General features: G+C 33.0%; 1 protein-coding gene across 4 annotated transcripts; it reads right to left on the reverse strand.

The window, feature by feature from the left end:
* Positions 1–284: 284 nt before the first annotated feature.
* Positions 285–15,614, reverse strand: Karl (lipocalin/cytosolic fatty acid-binding protein Karl). Of its 4 annotated transcripts, none has more exons than XM_085945202.1 (6): positions 15,392–15,541; positions 11,371–11,652; positions 6,367–6,475; positions 4,715–4,855; positions 3,126–3,297; positions 285–2,023 (listed from the first exon to the last, which is right to left on the reverse strand). In XM_085945202.1, the coding sequence occupies exons 2-6, from the start codon at positions 11,494–11,496 to the stop codon at positions 1,819–1,821; spliced, it is 753 nt and encodes a 250-aa protein (XP_085801328.1). In that variant the 5' UTR covers positions 11,497–11,652; positions 15,392–15,541; the 3' UTR covers positions 285–1,818. The 4 variants fall into 4 exon arrangements, with proteins under 4 accessions (XP_085801328.1, XP_085801329.1, XP_085801330.1 ...); XM_085945203.1 differs by having other exon boundaries at positions 291–2,023; positions 15,534–15,614; XM_085945204.1 differs by having other exon boundaries at positions 291–2,023; positions 15,497–15,613.
* Between the last annotated feature and the right edge of the window lie 9,310 nt (positions 15,615–24,924).

Consider the following 24,924-nt stretch of genomic DNA (forward strand, 5'->3'; position numbering starts at 1 on the left):
TAGCAGTCTTGTGTATAGAATAGATGAGCAGATATATTATAAATAGTCACAAAACACGCTCTGACAATTTTTTCAACTTAAAATAAAATCACAAAATTGTTTTTTTCGTTATAGTACTGATAAAAATGATGAGGACAACTACTCAAATTTGCAAAAAAATGGCATGCGATTTATAATAAAGGGAATTTTATAAATTTACTAAGCGGGTTTTGCGACTCCACTACTCTAAATCATGATCTCACATGACGGAATAAAGCAAAATGAAATAATCACAGGGTTCCATTAGTGTATAAGTATTTGATTTTATTGCACTGTTTTTCAATCACTGATAAATGTATAATAATAGAGTGACATTGTTTTTTACAGTTTTGTAAATAATTAATATATTTTGATTGAGACTTATAATGTTTTAATAATCATTTTCAACGTATATTTATTATTGTGTAGGTACCTATTCTAATTTCGAATTTAAGTAGTGAGTAAGTACAAACCATTAAAAAATTAAAAAAAAACTATGCTTTACCACAACTATATTCATTGTGTTGACTATAAATACGCATGATTCAACCGGAATTAATGTATGGATTAAAAATAACACCAAGAAACAATAGATTTATTTCATAGAAGTAATACATACAAGGACATTGATGTTAGCAGGAATATTGGTCAAACTATTCGATGATTAATTTGATATAAGTATTATAATTTGATGATTATGATTAATTTGGTGAATATACTCATTGACGTTATAGCCTGTTTACACGTGCATCGGTTCACTGACGGTAGTACCTACGTATTACGTATTATAAGACTGCATGCATGTATCAAAAAAGTTTAGCTGCTTCTGAATTTTCACGCGATGGTTTAAACTTGCATGACGTATGCGCACCAAAATGATAATAGCGAACGTGCCGGGAAAAATACTAACTACACCGCGCAGAGCATTTTGAAATTTACCAATTTACACAACCTGTCAAATATCACCATGCAATGACAATGAGTCTCGCTACGCTTGAATAATGAGATTGGCGAGACAGTCAGCACTTTTGCGTGCAAACAGTAATTATCGCGATAGTATAATTTACACACAATTTGTACATGCGCTATTATTATCCATAGTAATGTAGGAATATAGCAGATTCGCTTCTGTTTATGTTAACTGTTTAAGTAGGTACGTATAATATTATTATATTAAAAAAATATCTTTATTATTTACGGATCCATTACTATACTATGTTTTTATTTCATATGACTGATGACTTAAGTATTGCAAGTATAATATACTTGACATATTATGTCACGTGTAGTTATTTATTTAAAACATTTACTACATAATATCGTATATTGTTTTTGATCTTTCAACTTTGAATAGATTTTGTTTGTCGACAGGAATATCATGTTATATATTATGTTTCAACAGTTCTACTTATGTCTTGATAGTACCTAGCTTTACTGCAGATGCTTCAGGGGACTTTCAACCTGGCTTGACAGTTCTTCAAGCCAACTGAATTCCGGCGTCCTGGAAGGCCACTAATATTTTACGTGGTGATGCTAACATGATCTGAGAAAGGCATGGATTCTTGGAGACGGCATGTAGTATCCATCTGTTCTAACTAAGGGGCCGACATAGTTAAAGAAGAAGTCTTAACCTTATATACTTAATTTACTGCAACGAATCGTTTACCTTCCTTCAGAAGGCAGTTTTCGCAATTGGTAAAGAAGTTTAATAAGTGTGTATGAGAAAGAAACACCTGACAAAAAGACAGCATATGCAATTAATTCGTAACCAATGACAAATACAATAATAAGTTAAGTGTATCAATTCGATGACTTGTTCTCGACAGAGTTGTGACTTTTGTGAACCCTTTTCATGGGATGACGTTTTGCGGCCTTCCTCGCCTCCCTGGCAGCTACGACAAGCGGTGGAATTATTCCTTCATTAGTCGATAGAACTTCTGGTAAGGAGTGGTCTCCACATCCCATCTGGGACATGTCGAAAACGAAGTTAACATCCACGCCGTATCTGAAAAAAATTTACAACAGAAATTAGATAAACTATTCTTGAAATAAATAGTGTTTATAATGGCTGAATTACAGAATGGACTGATTGATACTCTCGGTGTCTTCTTGGGTAACATGACTTACTGCCATTACCAGCGATTATCTCCCCTTTCAGGACCAAGGTGCTGTGTGAAGGTCGAAAATGAAAAATATTGGATATCTTTGCAAGCTTAATCTACACAGTCTAAGTATATACATTGTAGGAAAGACGTATACTATCATTAAGCTACCCTATCTTTTCTCAACTTTGAAATTAATATATTATGACCACATTAAATAATTATATATTGATACCACAGAATAGATAATACATAGAATACCGATAGGCCATATTCAATACGCCGCGTGGTGAAGCAGGATTTTAAATGTGTGAGTGTCCTACGAAAATGAAGCACGCATTATGCACGTGCAATGATGTGTATTAATACACCAACATTAGATGAGCGTAAATGCATAAACCGAGAGCAGTTTTCAGTATTCGACCTAAAACGTATTATTGACACGTGTGTAAGTTTAACGCGGATTCTTCCTTACTCGAGTCGGTTACCTGCTATCGCCTTACCTGTTATGTATTTCAGTTCCCATTATTTCTGAGTTCCCTGATTGATACCATAAGAACGTATTATAATAAACGTCGTCGTGCTAAAATTGAGAATAATCCATATTTTTGATGCCTACATAATAATACATAATATAGTAAAATATATTCGGTATCCAATGGAGTTTGTAATTGACTCGTAATTTTAGAGAAATTGCGACGGTCTACGTTCTAAATTTGCCATAATAGGTTTTGGACCGCTCTTTAATTGAATTGTTTATCAATTTTCACTGGCAAAAATACATGATAATTGGAAGTTGATTAAAAACTTACTTACGATTGAGGTGATACAAAAAAAATGATTATAACATTCAAACGTACAAATTAAACTCCATCCCAGCTTGGCTGTATGAACAACTTCATCAAATATGTCTCCCTTACGAACTCATATTGTCCAAAATAATAATATGTATATGTGTTGTAACACATATTTATTTTTTCGAATGCTATAATTTCATATTTGTACCTTGGAAGCTTATCCCGAAGATACGAGATGACATTATGAGCCAGCGTAGCGTTTCTTGACATGATGAACGAAGACATGTAGCGAAGACTCTTTTCTTTCTCGGCGCAGTGCATAAGCAAGGTCCAAGAAGTATAGTCCGTGTCCAGCACATAGGTATTGTAGACGCCTTCATCTGGAAAATTAATATTATATTATTTTCCTATAGAAAATATTGAATATTCTATAATGTATTGGTATATTCCAATCAAATAAAGTAGTAGTAGGTATAGCTAGAGATTACTATACTGGTATTTCAAAACCGGTATGCTAGTATTTTTCGATACCGAAATACCGGATTTAAAAATCAGACAATACCGTTATATTCGGAATTGACAGTGGAGACAAAATGTATTAATTAACATAAAAACAGAACTGTGATTTTTTGATCATCATTTTCTGTCATCTTATGCGATGTTTGGCTTACTTCCGTGGCCCTTCGTCGTCCTTGGTGACCAGCAGTGACAATACCATAATATTAATATTGTAAAGAGATTTTTACATCTAAGTATTATATTTATTGGTATATACTTCTGTTTTTACAATTATTTTACGAATACTGTTGTAGTCAGTGGCGCACTCAGGATTCAATATTGGGGGGAGCCCAAGGAGGAGAATGTAAATTAGTCCCATAGGCTCTTTTTCTTCTTCACAGCCTAATTTCTCGTTTATCGGTCTTTTGTCTATTGCACTCGGTGTACCTACACCATGGTCCCCACATCCTGAAACGGGCTCTCAGGCTAGGCTACTTGGCGGGCCCCCTACCTACCGCTAAGATTAAAAGCAGTGTGAAACACTACATTAACGTTTTTAAAATTGTGTTTTAGTTCAAATTAAGGGTACTTATACAGTGAATTATTGGCGATTTTTAATACATCTACTTTAATAATGGAGCTGTCGAGTATCGACACATAATAAACAAAAAATATATTGCACAATTACATAATTGAAAATTTTCATGGCCATGAAGTATAATAGCGCCGCAGGCGACTTTTTTTACTATTAAAGCTAATTTATGATGTGTGTTTATCTCACTTATCTGGTCAACCCGACACGCCGGGCCCCCAGGCTAGAACCCTTGCCCCCCCCACCCCCTGGCTGCGCCACTGGTTGTAGTATTGCAATTCCTAGGTATAGCGTGGTATGGAGAATTGTGTTCTGAACACAGTGCGTATGAATAAAAAGCGATAATTGTAAATATGTAAAATACCTAAGGATATTATGCTATAATATTATAAAATGTGTTAAAAATCTGAAATTGAAATGGTCGGGACACATTAGACAAAGAAGAGACGATCTCTGAAAAAAATGACGCTATCCAGTGGTATCCTAGACGTGAAAAATGTCCGAAAGGTCGGTCTAAACCGCATGTAGTTTTAAACCGTGTGCCATATTAAATATATTTTCACTGAGTGACTATGTATATATACAGTTTATATACGGATACGGTCATATATACTTAGTCATAATATATTTCCATTAACAAAAATCATATGTTAAGTATGCACACGTTACAAAACCACATACGGTGTCATGGTTATAATGTTACTTACACGTATCTTCGGCGTGAACCCAGTGAGCGGGGGTCTTGGAATCAGGTACCTGCCATGTCAGGTTTCCGAGGAGCTGTTCGTTCAATGGATCATCGATGAAGGAGTAGGTGAAGTTCATGTTTACCTGCATTTCAAGGTTACCTGAAAAAAACATTAAATATATTTTTTTTTAATTATATTTGTGAAGATTTTTAATTTAACATGGGTCGAATAACATATAGTGTAGTCAACCTAGGTCTGAGACTGCGTATGGTTGGTTATTATATTTCCTCAATTCTTTTCTGTGGAATGGAGGCATGGGTGCTTATCCAAGAGATACCAGGGAGAGTTAAGGCTTTCGAGGCGTGGCTGTATAGACGCATCCCTAAAATTCCTTGGACTGACCGAGTGACAAATGTTGAAGTTCTCAAGCGAATGAGAAAGGACCGATAAGTTCTGCATAGTATAAAAACCAAAAAGCTACAATACCTCGGCCACATTATGAGACCATAAAAGTACAGCTTTCCCCAACTTGTTATCCAATGAAAGATCGACGGTAAACGTAGCAAAGGAAGACGCAGCATTTCGTGGTTGAACTGTTCCAGGTAACAGATGATAGAGAAAAGATTGCCCTGATGGTGGCCGACATTCGCTAGGGTAATACTATAAAATAATCTTTATAATTTTCAATGTCTTTATATTCGATTGTATATAACAGTAATACGTTATGGGTAAAATATCTGGCGAACAATGCTGGTGTTTTTTCTACGTGTTATATTCTATTGTTTTTGGTTGCTATGGTTTCCTTCTTCTATTTTCCGCCAGTCGCCGGTGTTGTCATTTTTGCTGCCACATGCATGATATAAATATATTAAATAGTTAATTAATATTTTTTTTTATTCAACGAATAATTCACAAGATTTAAGAATCTAACATTCTAATTATTGAATATACATAATTAAATTTATTAATTAGAATGTTACATTCTTAAATCTTGTGAATTATTCGCTGAATAAAAAAATAGTTAATTAAAAATTTTTTAGCAAATTCAAGTAAGTTACAACAAAAAATCTTTAAGTGATCCGTGACGTCGGTTAGTAATTAAAGTAATACCTACTTTGATTTAAAATACAAAAGCCGATCCCCAATAGTAGCTCAATTTGGAAAGCGCTTCAGCGCATCTTTTATATACACAAGACTGCTATCGACAGCTATCAAGGGTAGTTTTTCATATGTTTGTAACTAAGTTATTATTAACTTATCACAATAAGTTAGTTGTAATCGTTAAAATAAGTGCTATGTTTTAACGGCACTTCTCTTGGCTATGCTTAATTTTAGAGCGAGATAGACAGTTTTGACTATTTAGACTACTAACTTATTGTAACAATTATAATACTTCAATACAAACATATGATAAACCCTCGTTAACCGCCGATAACGGCGCATTGTAGTCTTGTGTATATATAAAAGAGAATTTGTCGTAATTAAGTATGACGCCTTTAGAATAGTAGCCAATGTGCATGGGCGCAAAACCCGAGAAATGCAGGTTCGATTCCTGCGGGGCGGGGGGTCATACTTTTTTTTTAAGATTTTTCTATTGCTTATAATATATTATTTTCTCAGAGGTGTTTGAAAACTATGTATATTTTAAATAGTGTTAATAATAAAATTACCATTCTGTAAAACGTGATTTTCCTTTGTGAAGTGAGCCCTCATGCATTTGTAAGCCAGGGCCTCTTCAGAGCTTGCGTAATACTGCACGACATACCACTGTCCTAAAAGCTTTAAAATAATCATAATATATTTTATGTTTTCAAATTAAAATTTGAAACATTCACAATATGACATGGGGATAAACAAATACTAATTAGGTGAGGAAACAGAAACGTCATAAACAGTACACGAAAGTACACTGTTTCAATACTTACACGTGAGAGAGGACAATATTAAAGTTTTGATTATATTGACATGCATGTCGCGTATAGTTGCTTCTTTACACTCCTGGCTCTAGGATGAAAATTATGTAAGTAATATATTCTAACAATATTTTTTGAAGTTATACTTCTTTAGGCGCGTTTGGAAAATCAGGTCAGAGTGTATTTTTGGCCTGTGACATGTAACACATCATTTATTTTTTCACACGAAAAAAAACGCACTCGATTGAATTCGAACCAACGATTGTTCGGTTATCAGCCGAACGCACTACCCTTACGCCACAATATGATACTGCAATCGTAAGTAATAAGTATAATATTATAGTTTAGAATTGTTCCGTTGCCTAGGCAGCGAATTTATTATTGTCGGCCATTTGTAATTCCTTACATAAATAAACTATTAACCGTCAGAGTGACAGTTGGTAATATAAGTTAAAGTGTATAGAAACAAATCAACGGCGTTCCAATAAGCGGTCCTTTTTCATGAGTGTGTAATTTAACAAGATAATTAAGAGCTAGTCAAAGAATCTAGTTTATCACAAGTTTTTTTTTTGTTTTGTCATGCCAAAGAAGTATAACTTCTAACGCGCGTACATAAGTGCACACACTGATTTTTTTACATATATTATCTATTTATTATCTTATTACTACATTTATTAATACAAGTGAATATCATTTGATATAATTTTATGCGAGATAATTAGACAAAAAGAGGCGAATCAGTGTAGTAAAAAGTGCAAAGTTATAAAACTTATACTCTACTGTCCCGCTGTCACGGTGACAAATTTAGTCTATGGTTACGTCATTTTGCAGAATATTTTGAACGAACACGATCTACGTAATTTCAATGTTGGAGTAACCTAGTAACGAGTCTCTGTAAATTCAATAATATTTTGAACGGAACCCAACCCGCAGACCATAGATAATAGACAACATTCTTAGAAATACATAGTACCAACTGCTAAAAACAAAAAACACGTGATTTTGACTTGAATCGAAAATGTGTAGGCATGTAGAAAATGATAAAAACGTTAATTGAGTCATGCAGGTGTAGATGCAGTGCGGTACAACGTGAGGTAACCTCATTGTTGTTCTGATGATTTCGGCAGATGTTGCTAACTGACAATGTTTGTTTAAAGGTTCAACAATATGTGTTACTGGATGGGAGCATCAGTCTGATAACATTTTTAATACCAAGAAAAACGACATTACACACTTTTTCCCGTAGCGGCAGCTTACTGTGAGTTATGTCCGGTCCTAATAAGGTCATATTATGGGCCTCCTCAGAGGGGAGGTTTTATTAGCAGATTTTGTTTTTAAATACAAAAAATATTATTTAGATAGGTACAAAGAACTAAGGAAGTACATCGGATGAGTTCAGCAGACCCTATTTTAAGGATTTATAAAACAACGTCCACCTATAATACTCATCCTCACGTAGGTGGAATATATCAATACCCGAAGCAATTTGGTTGAATATAATTATCGCTCTCCCAATTGGCAGTACCAGTGGCAGGTTGGTTCTGCACCTTGGGAATAAACAACTGATGCTATATATTTCTAAGATAGTTATCAAGGACACACCGGTCAAGACTGCCCAGAATGGCAGAGTTCTCATGTATGCCTCGTATAAGTAAAAAAAAAATACGTAGCTAAATAAAGAGCTCTTTGAAATTGCAGACTGCAGTATGTAAGTAAGTATACCTAAAAGAAAATTAGGTCCATACTCTGACTCATACAAATTGAAAATCAATATGTATACCAGCCAGACCCATGATTCGAACCTGGGACCTACGACGCTATAGATCGACGCTTAGCCGCGCGGCCATCGTGGGGTTAAAATATATAGCATGAATCTTATTCTTATTGTGCCATTCCCTAGCGGAGGTCGGCCACCATCAAGGCGATCTTAGATTTGTCGTCTGCTACCCGGAACAGTTCAGTGGAGCTGCACTCGTATCAAACACGGAGGTTCTTAAGCCACGAAATGCGACGCCGTCCTCTACTATTGATCTATCCTTGAATGACAAGTTGGGGAATGCTGTACTTTTGTCCTCTCATAATGTGGCCGAAGTAGGTACTGTAGTTTTCTGGTTTTGATACTACGCAGAACTTTTCGGTCCTCCCCCATTCGATTGAGAGCTTCAACATTTGTCAGCCGGTCATTCCAAGGATGAATAGCATGAATAATGAATATAAATTCAAAATACTAATAAATTAGTAGATTTGGCACTTTCCATAATTGGATTTATGGTGATAGTGCTTATTCAAAATATTCAGCGGCATGATGAAACCATAGGCTAAATTTGTCGCTGTGACAGTACGCGACGTGAATCTCAATATAATCACAACTTTACAGGATGTTTTTAACAATAATTTTCACATTTGACCGGATATTTTGTCCGTTATAGGTTCTACTGTATTACTATTTTTAATGCTTCATTGCATATGAGTTTGAATCAATTAATTTTTCACCTTTTCAATTAGTTACAAAACATAATATAGATGGTCACACACTGACATTCAATATTTTCGACATAAGGAATTAAAATGATTAAAACATGAATAAACAGGACATAAAGAAACATAACAGTGACAAAACAGGACATCCAAGGGAAAAATAAAACATTCATTTTTGTCCTATCTATTTATTAATAATAAACTATTATAAACGAAATATGTATATATAAGTATTTAATATATATAATTAACTATTTCTTTTATTCAACGAATAATTCACAAGATTTAAGAATATATCATTCTGATTATTGAACATATATAATTTTGAAAAACACTTTCTGAGAGAATATATTATAACCAATAGAAAAAATCTTTTTTGAAAAAAAGTAAGCCAACCCGACGGGGAATCGAACCCCGTATCTCCCAGTTTACGCCCTGATCCGTGCATTACCACTATGCTACGAGGTGACATACTAATTGCGACAAATTTTAACTATTGGTAAATTTTAATACCTACTCATCAGTGCTCTTCCAAATCTTGGAAAAATCCAAAGAAACAGGGCGTAAACCTGGAAGATACGGGGTTCGATTCCCTAATGGTTATAATATATTCTTTCAGAAAGTATTTTTCAAAATTATATATTTGATATATATAATCACTGTTAGTTGGGCATTTGGCGTACAAACCTTAATTTATCAGCCTAATTTTCATAATCATGCACAACTCCACAGAATTATTAAACTCATTATTTCATTGTACCTAGTCACCCCATTTTGAACATATTATATTTATTAAGACGAAATATTATACCTACTGTCCGACAAAAAGATCTATGCAATAACCGGAAGTCGCTAGTGCGGTTAAAAGTGGGAGGAGCTTGTTAGTTCACAGTTTTAACACGTGGACAACTCGTCGCTAACCGGGAGGCGCTTCAATCGTAGTGCGGTTAAAAATGGGAGGAGCTTGTTAGTTCACAGTTTTAACACGTAGCCAAGAAGATCCTGTTGGACAGTAACTTTCCGGCAATACTGATTAGGAATGCAGAAATTATATACTTAATTTGGTTTTTTACGGCGTATTAAAAATCTATACAACATAATATAGAGATCCGACAATTTCAATATTAAATGTAATATTTTTCCTGAAAAGTTATAGGTTCTATTTATCGCTGTTCTGTTTCTTCATTTTCTGATTATTCATGGAATCGGTGTCAATTTATGACCATCGATATTAAAGTTTCACATGAAAAACATGAGCAAGTAAATTATTTTGGGTAATTGTGCCGCAGAGGTGGACACGAGCTTTTATAATTATTTTTTTTACGAAAACAATTTATTCCATGTAGATAATTATAATAATAAATACCTTTTTCTGTCGGCGCATCGGCTTTTCGATCCAATAATCGTTAATAGAAAATTTGAAATTTTCATATATTTTGATACACCATTATCACAAACTAAGATTATATGAGGTAAGATTAGGTTGGGGTAGGTTAGATTAGGTTAGGTTATGTTAGGTTAGGTTAGGTTAGGTTAGGTTAGGTTTGGTTTGGTCAAAAAAGAAAGTTGTAAAATCTCATGTCCACCTCTGCGGCACATTTACCTTATTTTGTTGGACATAGGCATAAAGCCCACCAAAGTGGGCTTGCGGGGCGCTCGCGCATATTCAATGTGAATCATCAAAAATACAACGTAATCAAATACGCCAGCGCACACTGGATTTGACGACGCATTGTGCCCGCCCGCCCCATGATTCACCCATGGTTTGGCTTCTCAGATGGACGAATTAACGAAAATACAACGTAGCCCATTCATTGAAACGGCAAGCAAAAGAGGCGCGCGCTGTTTATTTTATCCGTTTCTGGACGCGTCGTACGTCGGACGGGCGCCTCGGCATTATTTAATAACAGTGAACTCATTGTTTAGTTTGCTGCGTGTCCAATATTTCCCTGGTAGAATGATGTCATCGTAAATATTAATTACAAGCCCCAAGAAATAATATAATATTTGTATTGTTTTGTTATGAGAGACGCTGATAATAATAATTATTTTGTGCTTCTTGTGCCCCTTATTACATAGGTGAAGGGTAATGCGGGGGTGGGAGGGGGCTTACTCAGTAGTGAGCGCACCGAACGCCGCTTTGGTGGGCTTTATGCCTTAGAATGATGTGCAAATTAGTGAATGCTGTTAACAAGATCGGTCGTTAAACAATCATAAACTATTTAACATGTCAATATTATCAAATCTCATAACCAGATAATATAAATAATCAGTAATTATTACCGCATCCAATTCAAAGTTCCTCATGGCCTTCACGACAGGACATTTGGTTTTATCTTCGCGCGGTTTCCAACTCCAGCACGAAGAAAAACTTAACACTAGTACCAACACAAATTGTAAAGAACTCATTTTCACGATGAAATTTAAACACTGATTTAATACACTTTATTACCTCTTATCACATAGGGCTCTAGAGCTCCAAGCTAAGCACTAGAAACTCCAATTAACTCCAAGTAATAAGATTCTGCTATATGTGTTTTTTTAGAAAACTATACGGAAAATTGGCTGAAGAATAATATAAGAATGTTACATTCTAACAAAAAGTCTTGGAGTGATCCGTGACACCGGTTAGTAAGTAAAGTAATAAATACCTACTTTGATTTAAAATTCAAAAGCCGATTGCCAATAGTAACACAATTTGGAAAGCGATTCAGAGAGTATTGAAAAAGCCATTACTTAAAATTTTTCGCAATTAGGTAGGATAGCATTGTGGTCGATTTGCGTGGGCGCGAATCCCGAGAGACGCAGGTTAGAAAAAATTTTGCTCTTGAATATATATTTTCTCAGTGTGTTTCAAAATTATGTATATTCAATAAAAATATTTGATCATTTAAATAACTTAATGTTATGAAAGTAAGTAGGTAATTAGATAAACATAATTTATTATTTAAAAAAAAGCCAAATATCAAGAATTTTTGTCATGTCAATGGATGTATAATATCAAAAATATTAAGATTTTGCAGTTTCCAATTGATAATTTAGAAATTACATTCAAAAATTGTATTCCTACAGATCCTGCATAAATTTGTTTTGTATCACAATATAATTATATAATTTATTATATGTGTGGAACATGTAATTTTCTCCAAAGTGTTTGTTTCCAAGTCCTAGTGTTTTTTTTTACTGGCTCTACAATACCACCTGAATTTTGGCTACCACGCAATACGGTCTCTTTTTCAGTTTAATTTTATGGGAAAAGCGTGTTAGTCACTTGGACAACTCATCAGCGCATCTATTCTCTTCACAAGACTACTATCGGCCGCTATCGGCCGCTATCGGCGGCTATTGAGGGTAGTTTTTCATGTTTTTGTATTGAGGTATTATAATTTGTACAAAAAGCTAGTTGTAGTTGTTACAATAAGTGATATGTTTGCACCTCTTTTGGGTGTACCAACTTTAAGAGCGAAATATACAGTTTTGACTGTTTAGATGGCTAACTTATTGTAACTATTATAATACTTACGAAAACTTTTACAAAAACTTTTGCAAAATTCACAATTTTTATTTTTTTCCATTGATATGTAGTACTAACACTTATTATTATATTATTATAATGACGTTATAACAAGCCAAATTATTCATCCGTGATGCTTCTACAAGCTTATTGCAACCAATAGAGAAGAAAATAAATTATACAATGATAGTATTTTATGATTCAGTGTTTCGTAACTGTCAAACTGTCAGGTCGACATTAGATTTTCGAATCGATTGTACATAGAAAATACGTAAATAGCGATCGTGCACTTTAACCAAGTAAGAACATGGAGTCTAGGTACAAACCAGTGGCGAAGGGTGGAGGTAGGCTGTTAAGATCCACCGTAAATAGTGCACAATATACTTGGTCAGTCATATAATATATTTGTTTTCATTGAACTAAGACAACAATTGACACGTCATGTTGTTGAGTACATGTCTTACCTATACCAAACCATAATCGATAAAAATATTCTTCTATCTATAAAATATCTAAAATGATGTATGGTTTAACGGCACTTATATATATATTTTACAGATAAATGAGTATATTCTTTACTATTTTATTTTTTATTTATTTATTTTATTTATTTAAGAATACAAAACATTGTGGACATAACAAATCTAAATTCAAGACGTACACAACATGAGATTTACATTATAAGTCAAACATTACCCTCACAAGAGAGAAGAGAATATAGAAAAAGATATATATATATATATATATATAATAACAATAATAATAACAAAAAAAAAAATCAAAACATACTTAAGTACAATTTAATACAGAAAAATATAATTTTTGAGAACGAAAAAAAATACAATTTTATACAGAAAAATACAGTTTCAAAAATAAAATGCAAGTACATCATTGAAAATGTCTATGTCTTTAGGGAGCGCATTTACTAGTCTTGCACCCCTCGCTAATGGTGCCTGATAGGCTTGACACGAGGAAACGTAAACTATGTCTTAAAATAGGCAGGGTTTAATTGAATTTAAAAAAAATAACAGACAATATCCACACATTGTATTCTTAGTTCAATGATAACAAATAAGTACGTTTGACTGACAAGCTTAAGCATGGCCCCCACATGTGGTAGCGGGCCCCCATGCCAGGATCTATGGCGGTTACGGGCAGTGTTATGGTCTACAAATTCTCCACGGAACTTATCATTTAAGTATTAAATCATCGTATCACATCAAATTGCAACGCACAACTACATTTTTAAATATTCAATAGCTTTGAAATAAACTAGCGACTTTTTTACTATTAGAGTATATTTGTGATGTGTGTTAATCTAACTTAACTCGTTGATCCGTCACGCTATGCAATCCCTGTCTACCCGAAGAGTGATTGTTCTTTCAAAGCATTTCTTTTTACTTCTTCGTGGGTTCATTTACAATCCGTATATACTGGCAAATATTAATTTTCATGTTCCCACCAATATCACTCGTAGCTCCACGGTCTTCAAGATACCTCGTCGCAGGACAGATGTTATGTTTCGCGATGCTGTGTATCGTGCAATTAGCTTATTTAATGGCACCATAACGGTTGATTTGTTTTTTATTAACTATGTAATGTTTGTGGACGTATTAAATAGGTTAAATTTATAATTGTATATATTATCATATTTCTTTAATATTTAAACATGCTGTTTTTTCTCCTTGTTATATTAGTTGTTATTTGTAATTAAGGTATTTTTATATATTTGTATTTATTATGTATTATGGCGCATTGGCCAATAGCTGTAATGCCGTAATACTTTTTTTTTTATATAAATAAATAAATTGTCACAATAGTTGAATTTACACACTATTGGTGCCAGTGAATCCATGCACGTGTGCAGGCGCTATAAAGTCACAACAGTTATTGTGTCAATAGTTAAATTTACACACTATTGGTGCCAGTGAATCCATGCACGTGTGCAGGCGCTATAAAGTCACAACAGTTATTGTGTCAATAGTTAAATTTACACACTATTGGTGCCAGTGAATCCATGCACGTGTACAGGCGCTATAAAGTCACAACAGTTATTGTGTCAATAGTTAAATTTACACACTATTGGTGCCAGTGAATCCATGCACGTGTTCAGGCGCTATAAAGTCACAACAGTTATTGTGTCAATAGTTAAATTTACACACTATTGGAGCCAGTGAATCCATGCACGTGTACAGGCGCTATAACGTTACAACAGTTATTGTCGCAATAGTTGAATTTACACACTATTGGTGCCAGTAAATCCATGCACGTGTACAGGCGCTATAAAGTCACAACAGTTATTGTGTCAATAGTTGAATTTACACACTATTGGTGCCAGTGAATCCATGCACGTGTACAGGCGCTATAAAGTCACAACAGTTATTGTGTCAACAGTTAAATTTACACACTATTGGTGCCAGTGAATCCATGCACGTGTACAGGCGCTATAACGTTACAACAGTTATTGTGTCAATAGTTAAATTTACACACTATTGGTGCCAGTGAATCCATGCACGTGTACAGGTGCTATAACGTTACAACAGTTATTGTCGCAATATTTGAATTTATACACTATTGGTGCCAGTAAATCCATGGACGTGTACAGGCGCTCGGGCCCGTGTGCCCGGGCCCCCAGGCTAGAGTCCTGTCAGCCCCTCCCTTGTGGGGGCCATGAACTTAAGTATGCATTATTTATGCCGGATATTAACAGCCTATCTCCATCCTTTGCCACTGACGTACACTCTTTGCCACATTGAATGTATTTTTGGAATATAATATTTAATTGTTTACATGTCAACTTCTACAGACAGAAATCACAACGTCAAACACTTTAATATTCAAATAATAATTCTATGATTTGATTGTTTTAAAGCTATATTTAATTAATTAACACACACAAAACAATCGTAGGTAATATCGTCCAACGACAAACCGACAGACACTGGCCATGAATTGACTATGACTAAGCTCCAGAACACAATATAATATTTACAATACACAATGTAATGCGAACAACACTAGAAGGAAACTGAATTTAAAAATTATATTTTGATACGATAATTCAAATAACAGTACAATATTAAATATTATAATAATTACACATGTAATTTTATAAGTTTTCATCTCAATATTGTCGTCATACTAAAATAACTTGTAAATGACGTGTATAATTAGTAGTAGGTACATACGTCAGTGGTATTCAATATATTATGTTTGTATTAAACTATTTTTAGTACGTTACCAATGTTACGAGTGAGGTATGTTGATACACCTGCTTAACTTCATCTGAGAAGCTGTTAGCATAAATAAATTAAAAATAATTTAAAAATAATAAATCACTCACCTTATAGCAGTGGCGAAGGGTGGAGGTAGGTTGTTAAGATCCGACATAAATAATGCACACTAAACTTTGTCAGTCACATGGATTTGTTTGCATTGAACTAAGACTACAATATGTAGATAGTGTTTATTAACTTTTAAAATTAAATTAAACCCTGCATAATCCAAGCAATAGTAGATGAGAGTCAATTTTTTTTCCCTTAAACCATACATAGTTTTTGATATTTTATATATAGAAGAATATTTTTTATCGATAATGGTTTGATAATATAGGTAAGGCATTGAATTAAAAAAACTAACCAACACTATTTTGTAATATGTATTATACCTATTCTTAATTCAACAAAAACAAATAAGTATAATTTAAAAAACTGTGCACTATTTTTGTCGGATCACCCATAGCATACCTAAAATAATATGGCTTGGTTTAGGCAGGGTTTAATTGATTAAAAAAAAAATATCCAGTACCATCTACAAATCGTATTCTTAATGCCCTATCGATTAAAATAATTTTTGATTAAACAAATTTTGATAACCAATAATTATGACTGACAAAGTTTAGTATGAGCTATTTATATCGAATCTCCACAGCCTTCCTCAACCCTTCGCTACTGCATCATAGTAAATAATATTCCAGCGGATTTATCTAATATATATATTTGTTTTGAATTATATAATATAACGCACGAGAGAAAACATAATATGAAAGTGAGTAAGATAGAACAGGGGGTAAAAACGTATTCAACACACACGTATAAACGCAAATTCTAAATTTGAAAAATCAAAGGAAACATTTATTTTGGTTCCATGAAGAAACAGAACGGTGACAAAACAGAACAGAGATAAAATGACATATCAGGAAAAATATAACGTCATTCATTATTCAAATTCTGGTATCTCTATATGATGTATTAAGACGAGATATAGCTTGCCAGCGATTATAATAATTAGCCAATGCCTATACAGGTCACCTTGAAGTTAAGAAAAGGTATAAGAGAGACTCTTTAATCGAGTGGAAATAGTTGTGCATGATTATAAAAATCTAGTAAATAATTTATTGAGGTTTTTACGCCGAATGCCCAACATGCTGTGATTATATTATATATTTACGTATACCTTCTTCTTTTATGAATTATCATAATTTTATTAATCTATTTATTTTAATCGTGTCTTAAAAGAAAACCAATGATACTCCCATAATAGTTTAACAGTTGCTTACAGTGCGGTAATAGCATATCGAGGGCGGCTCTCGTGAGTTCTGGGTTCGATCTGGTGAGGACACAATATTTATATGTTTTTCTCAAAGCCTGGGTGTTTTTTATTGTTCAAAATTACTAACAACCACCTTGTACGAAAAAGCAAGGACATGGTTACTAATTCAAATTATTTAATTCAAATTATTTATTACAATAAATTCAAAAAAAAAATAGCATATCGAGTGAGTGAGAAACTAGTGTGATATCCAATTTATTTAAGGGTAATTATAATAGGGTGATGTTACCTACTTTGAACTTAGGCAATATTCACAATGAATTAAAAAAATAAGATAAAAAACATTATGGCTGAGGGAGAACCGTCAGCTACTGTCCGATAACAAGAAATCGGAGTCGCTGTAGTCTCATATAGAAGACTTCTCAGTGAGATACCTGTCAAGGCGGCAACGCGTGCTAGAGGCATGTTTAATTATTAATAATGCATATGCTTTCTTTTTCGAAGCGACTTCCAGTCTCCTTCGCAATAAACAAAAAAATACTAATAATAATTCCAACATCACTCTTGATCATTTTAGACATATTTTATTATAAAAAACTTCAAATTACGTAAATTAATAGATCCGTCCACCACGGAGCGTAAAATGAAATGATAAATTTGGGGACGTTCCTCATTTTAAAACGGAAGAGCGATTAGCTGCACTGAATGGGACTGTTAGTTCACAGTTTTAACACGTGAACAAGAAGTTCTTGGTCGACAGTAGGCGTTACCCGCTTAACAAATGAACGTGTGCATCGAAGGCGTGCTCGGCAAATTCAGGAAACTTTACAAAGACTCCGCCAGGCTAATACAAAGAATTTAGTCTGAAACACCAGAACACATAGTACGTAAACGTATAAATAAGTATGACAGACAAAGTTCAGTGTGAACTGTTTATGTCGAATCTCCGTAGCCTACCGCCACCCTTCGCCACTGATTGATTGCCAATTTTGATTGTCATTATCAAAAGAAATAATCCGTATGTCTTCAAGTAGAAAATTCGAAGAAATCCAATTATTGATAAAATAAGGCAATCGAATAGTAAAGAGAGACCAAACTTCATAATTACATTTCTGCTAACTGAGGTTTTTCTTATACAACAAGTTATCATAAATATTATTATTTTATGGGTCACAGTTGTAATTCATTATACGGATTGAACTTTCCTGTTCTTATTTTATTGCGTTCCCATGCAGTCACTGTAAATATTTACACATTTATAAAGTAAGTAGGTAGGTACGTGTTTCCGGTACATTGGTCAAAGAGATAAGATTAATAATGCGATATGTCACCCTATACTCTCATTGGGGACATTTGGCCGGATACAAGTGCGGTTTTGACCGTTGGGGGTCAAAATTTATACTCCCAGTAATTAATTAAATTGTTTGCAATGTGTATAATGTATATTTTCTTTATTTGATTTTATCATCATCAGCCTGATTGTTGGATGAAGGCCTCCACAAGCTCTCTCCACTCTTCTTGCTTCCTTTGTCTTCGTTACACGTAATGTTTCCAAAATAGATGTCTAAAATGATTATATTCATCATAATATTAAAGGGGAGAGGCATGCCAGCAGAGAACCTAGCGGAAAAATACGAAGCATGCAATTTGAGTTTTTTTTTGATAATTTACAATTTCAACTGTATTAATTAACAAATATGTATCTGAAAACATTAAAAAGATTTTTATTTTTTTTAAATTTAAAAATAAACTTACAATTGTAAAAAAATGTAATAAAATGTGAATTTGTTGCAGGGTCACATCTTATTTTTACATTATATTTTATGGTCATATTTATTATTAAAATTTAGTTTATTAGGTTTTAAATTTTATATATATATATAAAATGGATTTCAAGTTATACACATTTATCTCTATATATATAAAAATCTCGTGTCACGATGTTTGTGGTCGAACTCCTCCGAAATGGCTCGACCGATTTTTATGATTTTTTTTTATGTATATTTGTTAGATATGAGAATAGGTCAACAAGTATATTTCATACCGCTATGTGATTAGGGTATCTCTATCCAGAAAAATTTTCTTTTATTTTTTTGACATTTTTTTTTTGTATTTTTTTTATTATTTGGCATAAAAAAATACCTATAACCCCAAATTTTCACCCTCCTACCCCTACCCTCCCATTTTTTAATCGCAATTTTATTATTTTTGTATGAACAAATTTAACCGTCGTTCGTATTTCAAACAGAACGAAATTATTTATGTTGTTGAATGACAGATGGCGCTACGTCCGAGAAGAATTCAAGAGAAGCGTCGCGTCATTTTGAAATTTCATTCGGCATATCACAACGCAGTGCGTGCAAAATTTTATATGATTTATTTTAATTTATCTATTTTTATGTGCGTGTATTACAGTGCACAATGCCAGCAAGACGCAAGGGGGGCCATTTGGGCCGTCGAATGAATAAAGCAACAAACATGCGAAATAGTAGAGCAGAAAGAACAGACGAACAAATCCAACAAGATAACAAAAACGTGCGTGTAAGCATGTCGCAATTGCGTGCATCTCAATCACAAGAGGCACGAGCTGAACGAAATCAACAACGACAATTGGAACGGAACCAAGCGCGCCGGTTCGTAGTTAATACACGCAGAGCAAATGACCGACAACGCCAACAAGTACATCGAACATTTACATCCGCTTCGTTCCTTCGTCTCGCATTCGAGTACGAGCCAGATATTGAATATTCCGCTCATCCGAAAGTGCTGATTGGTGCTATGGACAAAGAATGTCCCCATTGTCATGCGCTCAAATTCAAACATGAGTCAGCCGGGATGTGTTGCGCATCAGGAAAAGTGCAACTACCAGAAATTGAGATACCACCAGAACCATTGAACGGCTTGCTCATCGGCACGGTTCCAGATTCAAACCTGTTCCTGAAGTCCATTCGCACATTCAATTTATGCTTCCAAATGACTTCGTCCGGAGCAACAGAAATAGTTCACAATACTGCGGCAAATGGTCAACAATTCCAATCTACGTTCAAAATCAAAGGCCAAGTATACCACAAAGTAGGCTCATTGCTGCCAATGCCAAACGAACCACATACATTTTTCATACATTTTTACAAATCTACTTCATGGGCGGATGCACGTTGCGGCTACAATAGCCTCAATTCGCCTAATGCCAGGCGCATCGTCAGCGAACTGGACGCCCTGTTGAATGAGCACAATGAATTATTGAAATTCTTCAAAGCACACATGCACGAATTGCAAAGTGACAATCACGCTATTGTCATCAATCCTGATAAAACACCAGCTGGAGAGCACGTACGTCGATTCAATGCGACTGTTGTTGACGACATTGCTGGAATCATGGTTGGCGACCGCACATCGACGCGAGAAATCGTGATTCGAAGAAGAAACAATAATCTGGAGTTCATCGCTGACACACACCGTTCATACGACGCTCTCCAATATCCGCTAATTTTCTGGTAGGGACAATACGGGTATTGCATAAACAGTAAACAACGAGATCCTGTCACATGTAATTCATTCATTATGAACATCATTACTCATTTTGAATTGAGAAAATGAATGGTTGATGTTTTTTTGTTTTTATCGGCGGTCATCGTCAACACCGCTCTATTCCTCTTTCTGTCATAGATCCCATCCCCACACACTTGTCTTACGATACATTCGTTATTTTTTATTTAACAACCAAAATATTCACTAGAAATAATTTATATGGCAGAACAACGTTTGCCGGGTCAGCTAGTATTTTTATAAAATTCGGTGTGTTTTTTAAATAGATATAAAAACTATTAAAACGATGAATTAGTCAAAAATCTAAACGACGAAAAATTGAAAATTTAATAAACTAAATTTTAATAATAAATATGACCATAAAATATAATGTAATAATAAGATGTGACCCTGCAACGAATTCAAATTTTATTACGTTTAGTTACAATTGTAAGTTTATCTTTGAATTAAAAAATAAATAAAAAATGTTTTTAATGTTTTCAGATACTTACATCTTTATTTATTAATACAGTTGACATTGTAAATTATCAAAAAAAAAAATCTCAAATTGCAAGCTTCGAATTTTTCCGCTAGGTTCTCTGCTGGCGTACATCTCCCTCTTAAATAAGTAGGTGTTAATAAGATTTTTTTTGAGTTTGTTTTACACATTTTTTTTCATTGGTTCTACAATCCGCTGTGGATCTTGGCCGCCTCGCGATGAAGTTTTGTAAAATTTTTTTATGAGAAAAAGATATTAGTCACTTGATCAATCTATTAGGTCCATGCTGTGGATTCAAACCACAATAAAAAACAATATCTGAATTTCGCCGCTACGTTACCGCTTGGCCATCGAATATTAACTCAAACTTCAAAAATTATAAACTTATACTTGTCTTGTAAAATGTGCATTCGTTGGAGGCTTCCTTCTAATATGTTGTTATAATTTAAATATAGTTCAATATAGTCTTTAGAATATTATGGAGAACTCCGTAGCCTTAAATACTTATCTATTAATTTATTATTTAAAAAAAAATCATTTTATCTAAAATAAAGATATTTTTAACTGGAAAACTAAATAGCGTGTGTAAATTGTAAAATATTAAGGCGAATTCTTCACTGAGCCTTTTTTAAAGAGGCACCTAGCGGAAAAATACGAAGCTTGCAATTTGAGACATTTTTTTGATAATTTACAATTTCAGCTGTATTAATTAATAAATATATATCTGAAAACATTAAAAATAAAAATATTTTTATTTTAAGTCAAAGACAAACTTGCAATTGTAAAAAATGTAATAAAATGTGAATTTGTTCTATCGGTCCGCACCCTATTATTACATATATTTTATGGTCATATTTATTATTAAAATTTAGTTGATTAAGTTTTCTAAGCATCACTTAAGCGATTTTTGACAAATTCATAGTTTTAATATTTTTATATATATTTTAAAAAACATCGATTTTTATAAAAAATATAAATGTGTATAACTTGAAATCCTTTTTATTTATATTAATATAAATATTTTATTTATATTTATAAAATAATTGATTTGATATAAATAAAAAGGATTTCAAGTGATACACATTTATACTTTTTATAAAAATCGATGTTTTTTAAAATAGATATAAAAAATATTAAAACTATGAATTTGTCAAAATACGCTTGAGTGATGCTTAGAAAACTTAATAAACTAAATTTTAATAATAAATATGACCATAAAATATATGTAATAATAGGGTGCGGACCGATAGAACAAATTCACATTTTATTACATTTTTTACAATTGTAAGTTTGTCTTTGACTTAAAATAAAAAATATTTTTATTTTTAATGTTTTCAGATACATATTTATTCATTAATACAGTTGAAATTGAAAATAATCAAAAAAATGTCTCAAATTGCAAGCTTCGTATTTTTCCGCTACGTGCCTCTTTAAAAAAGGCTCAGTGAAGACTTCGCCTTAACGAAAATTGAGTGTTATGCTGCTAAGGACATCTATCGACAGAATACAAAACGCACCGTGAGTGTAAAACCAAGACATGTGCAAAATTTTCAATTTCGAGATTAAATGCGACACAACTGCAAAAGTCGTAAACTTGATAATGTAAAAGTGAAGTAACTGAAAGAACATGCAAAATAATGTAGATATAAACCAAATAATAGGTATATTTTTTATAAGATATAAACCAAATATTATATTACATCATTATTATGTTTTTTTTTTTTAATTTCTATTTGTCCTGACAAAACGAAGACTTCAAACCCTAATATCTACAAAATATGTCTTTTGCAGATGTCTTGGTTTTACACTCACTGTGCGAGAAGATGCACAATACATTATACTAATATTATTTTATACTACTAACTACAATTATTGTAACAAAATATCGTAAAATGAGTATAATGCTGTTAGGGGCATCTATTGACAGAATACAAAAGATGCATATAAATACAATAAATATTATTTCATAACTACATATTCCGACCATGTCCGATCCTAATAGGATCATATGGGCCTCCACAGAGTAGAGGTTTGTATTAACAGATTTTGTTTTTTACGAGAAATGGATGTCAGCCACTTGCTCAACCTATTAGGTCCATACCCTGACTCACGCACAAATTGAAAAACAATATATGTGTTCTTGCCAGACCCAGGATTCGAACCTAGGACTCAAGGCGTGATAGTCAAACGCTTAAGCCGCGCGACCATCGTGGGCGCTGATATTACTTCCCTCTTATTATTTTTATTATACAATTTATTAAAATCTGTTAAATGAGTTATAAATAATTTCGAATAAATCATGTTTTTTTTTTATTAAAACATGTATATTTCTTGAAAACAAAAATATACTTAAATTCCAGTAACTACTGTAATTATTACAGCACAGTAAACTAATTATATTATTATGTATGGGGAAAGGAATGAAATTAAACTTGCAATATTACAACAGTTTTGTCATTTATTTTTTGAGCTCAATAAATAAAAAAAAACACAACTTAATATCTTAATTAATAATCAATTGAACAACACAATATCTTACCGTTTCAATAATGTAACGAATAAATTAACTTAAGATTAACAATAAATATTTTATAATATGCAATAAAAAAGAGATATGTTGGCACCGTGTTCAACATAAGCGACTAAGCACATTATACCAGTCACACTTACACGAACTAACAAAAAAGTTATACATGTTTTTTTTCATAACTAATAATGTAATCATAAACAATTCGACTTATTAAACACTTGCAATAATGTATGCAAAGAAAAACAAAATGTTCATCTCATTATACCAATATGAACCCAATATATGAATTTAACATGAAATACAATAAATAAATATATATTATATTCTGATGATAAAATAATAACTTCATTTTAACCTTTTCTATGCTTCACGATATTATTATGGCAGTATCTGACAGGCCGCAGATTTTAAACGACACACGTTGAATTACTAAAATTCCAGTAATATCATTAATAATTATTTGTGGCTTAGTATTTCATGATTATTCAAACCGATGTCAATGTATATTTATTTTACGCATTATGCAAATCAATCGACAGTGGCTAGTAATTTGAATTTAAAGTCGGACGAGATAACTCGCGAAATTTGTATGTGCGGCCTAACGATCATGGCCTCATAGAGCGAAAAAATTTGCTGAAGGCATGGAATCAGTTTTAAACAAAATGTAAGAATACAATACAATACATAATTTTCTAAAGATGGTTTTAAAATATTTGGTTGAACACAGCGGAGGTTGTATTCAGATTTTTGATATTACTATAAATGGATGTTAGCCACTTGCTCAACATATTATTATTAGGTCCATGCTCTCGATCCAAACAAAGATTTTTAAAAAAATGTGAAATTTGCCAGACCCGGGATTCGAACCCAAGGCGCATGAAGTGGGCGTGTTATATATACTTTAAAAATAAGAGATTAAATAATAATTATAGGCACATATTATTGTATAATATATTTCATTTAACTGGATTTTTAATAAGTACTATATTTATATGACAGTAATTAATTCTACTACAAAAAGTCTTTTTTTAATTGCGTTGATTTACATTTTGTTTTATGAAATATCAATATAATATAGTTTGAAAAAAATTGGTCCCTTTCTACAATTTATTTATAAAGCAATACTAGTTATTAGATGCTTGCAACTTCTTTACTCATCCGGGGGTTACGAGTTTGATCGATGGTGAGATCACCATATTACATGAAGTGTGGGTGTTT

The sequence above is a fragment of the Rhyacophila brunnea genome, unplaced genomic scaffold (assembly GCF_057557595.1).
Source record: "Rhyacophila brunnea isolate RB1 unplaced genomic scaffold, BYU_Rbru_1.0 scaffold_18, whole genome shotgun sequence".
NCBI lineage: Eukaryota > Metazoa > Arthropoda > Insecta > Trichoptera > Rhyacophilidae > Rhyacophila > Rhyacophila brunnea.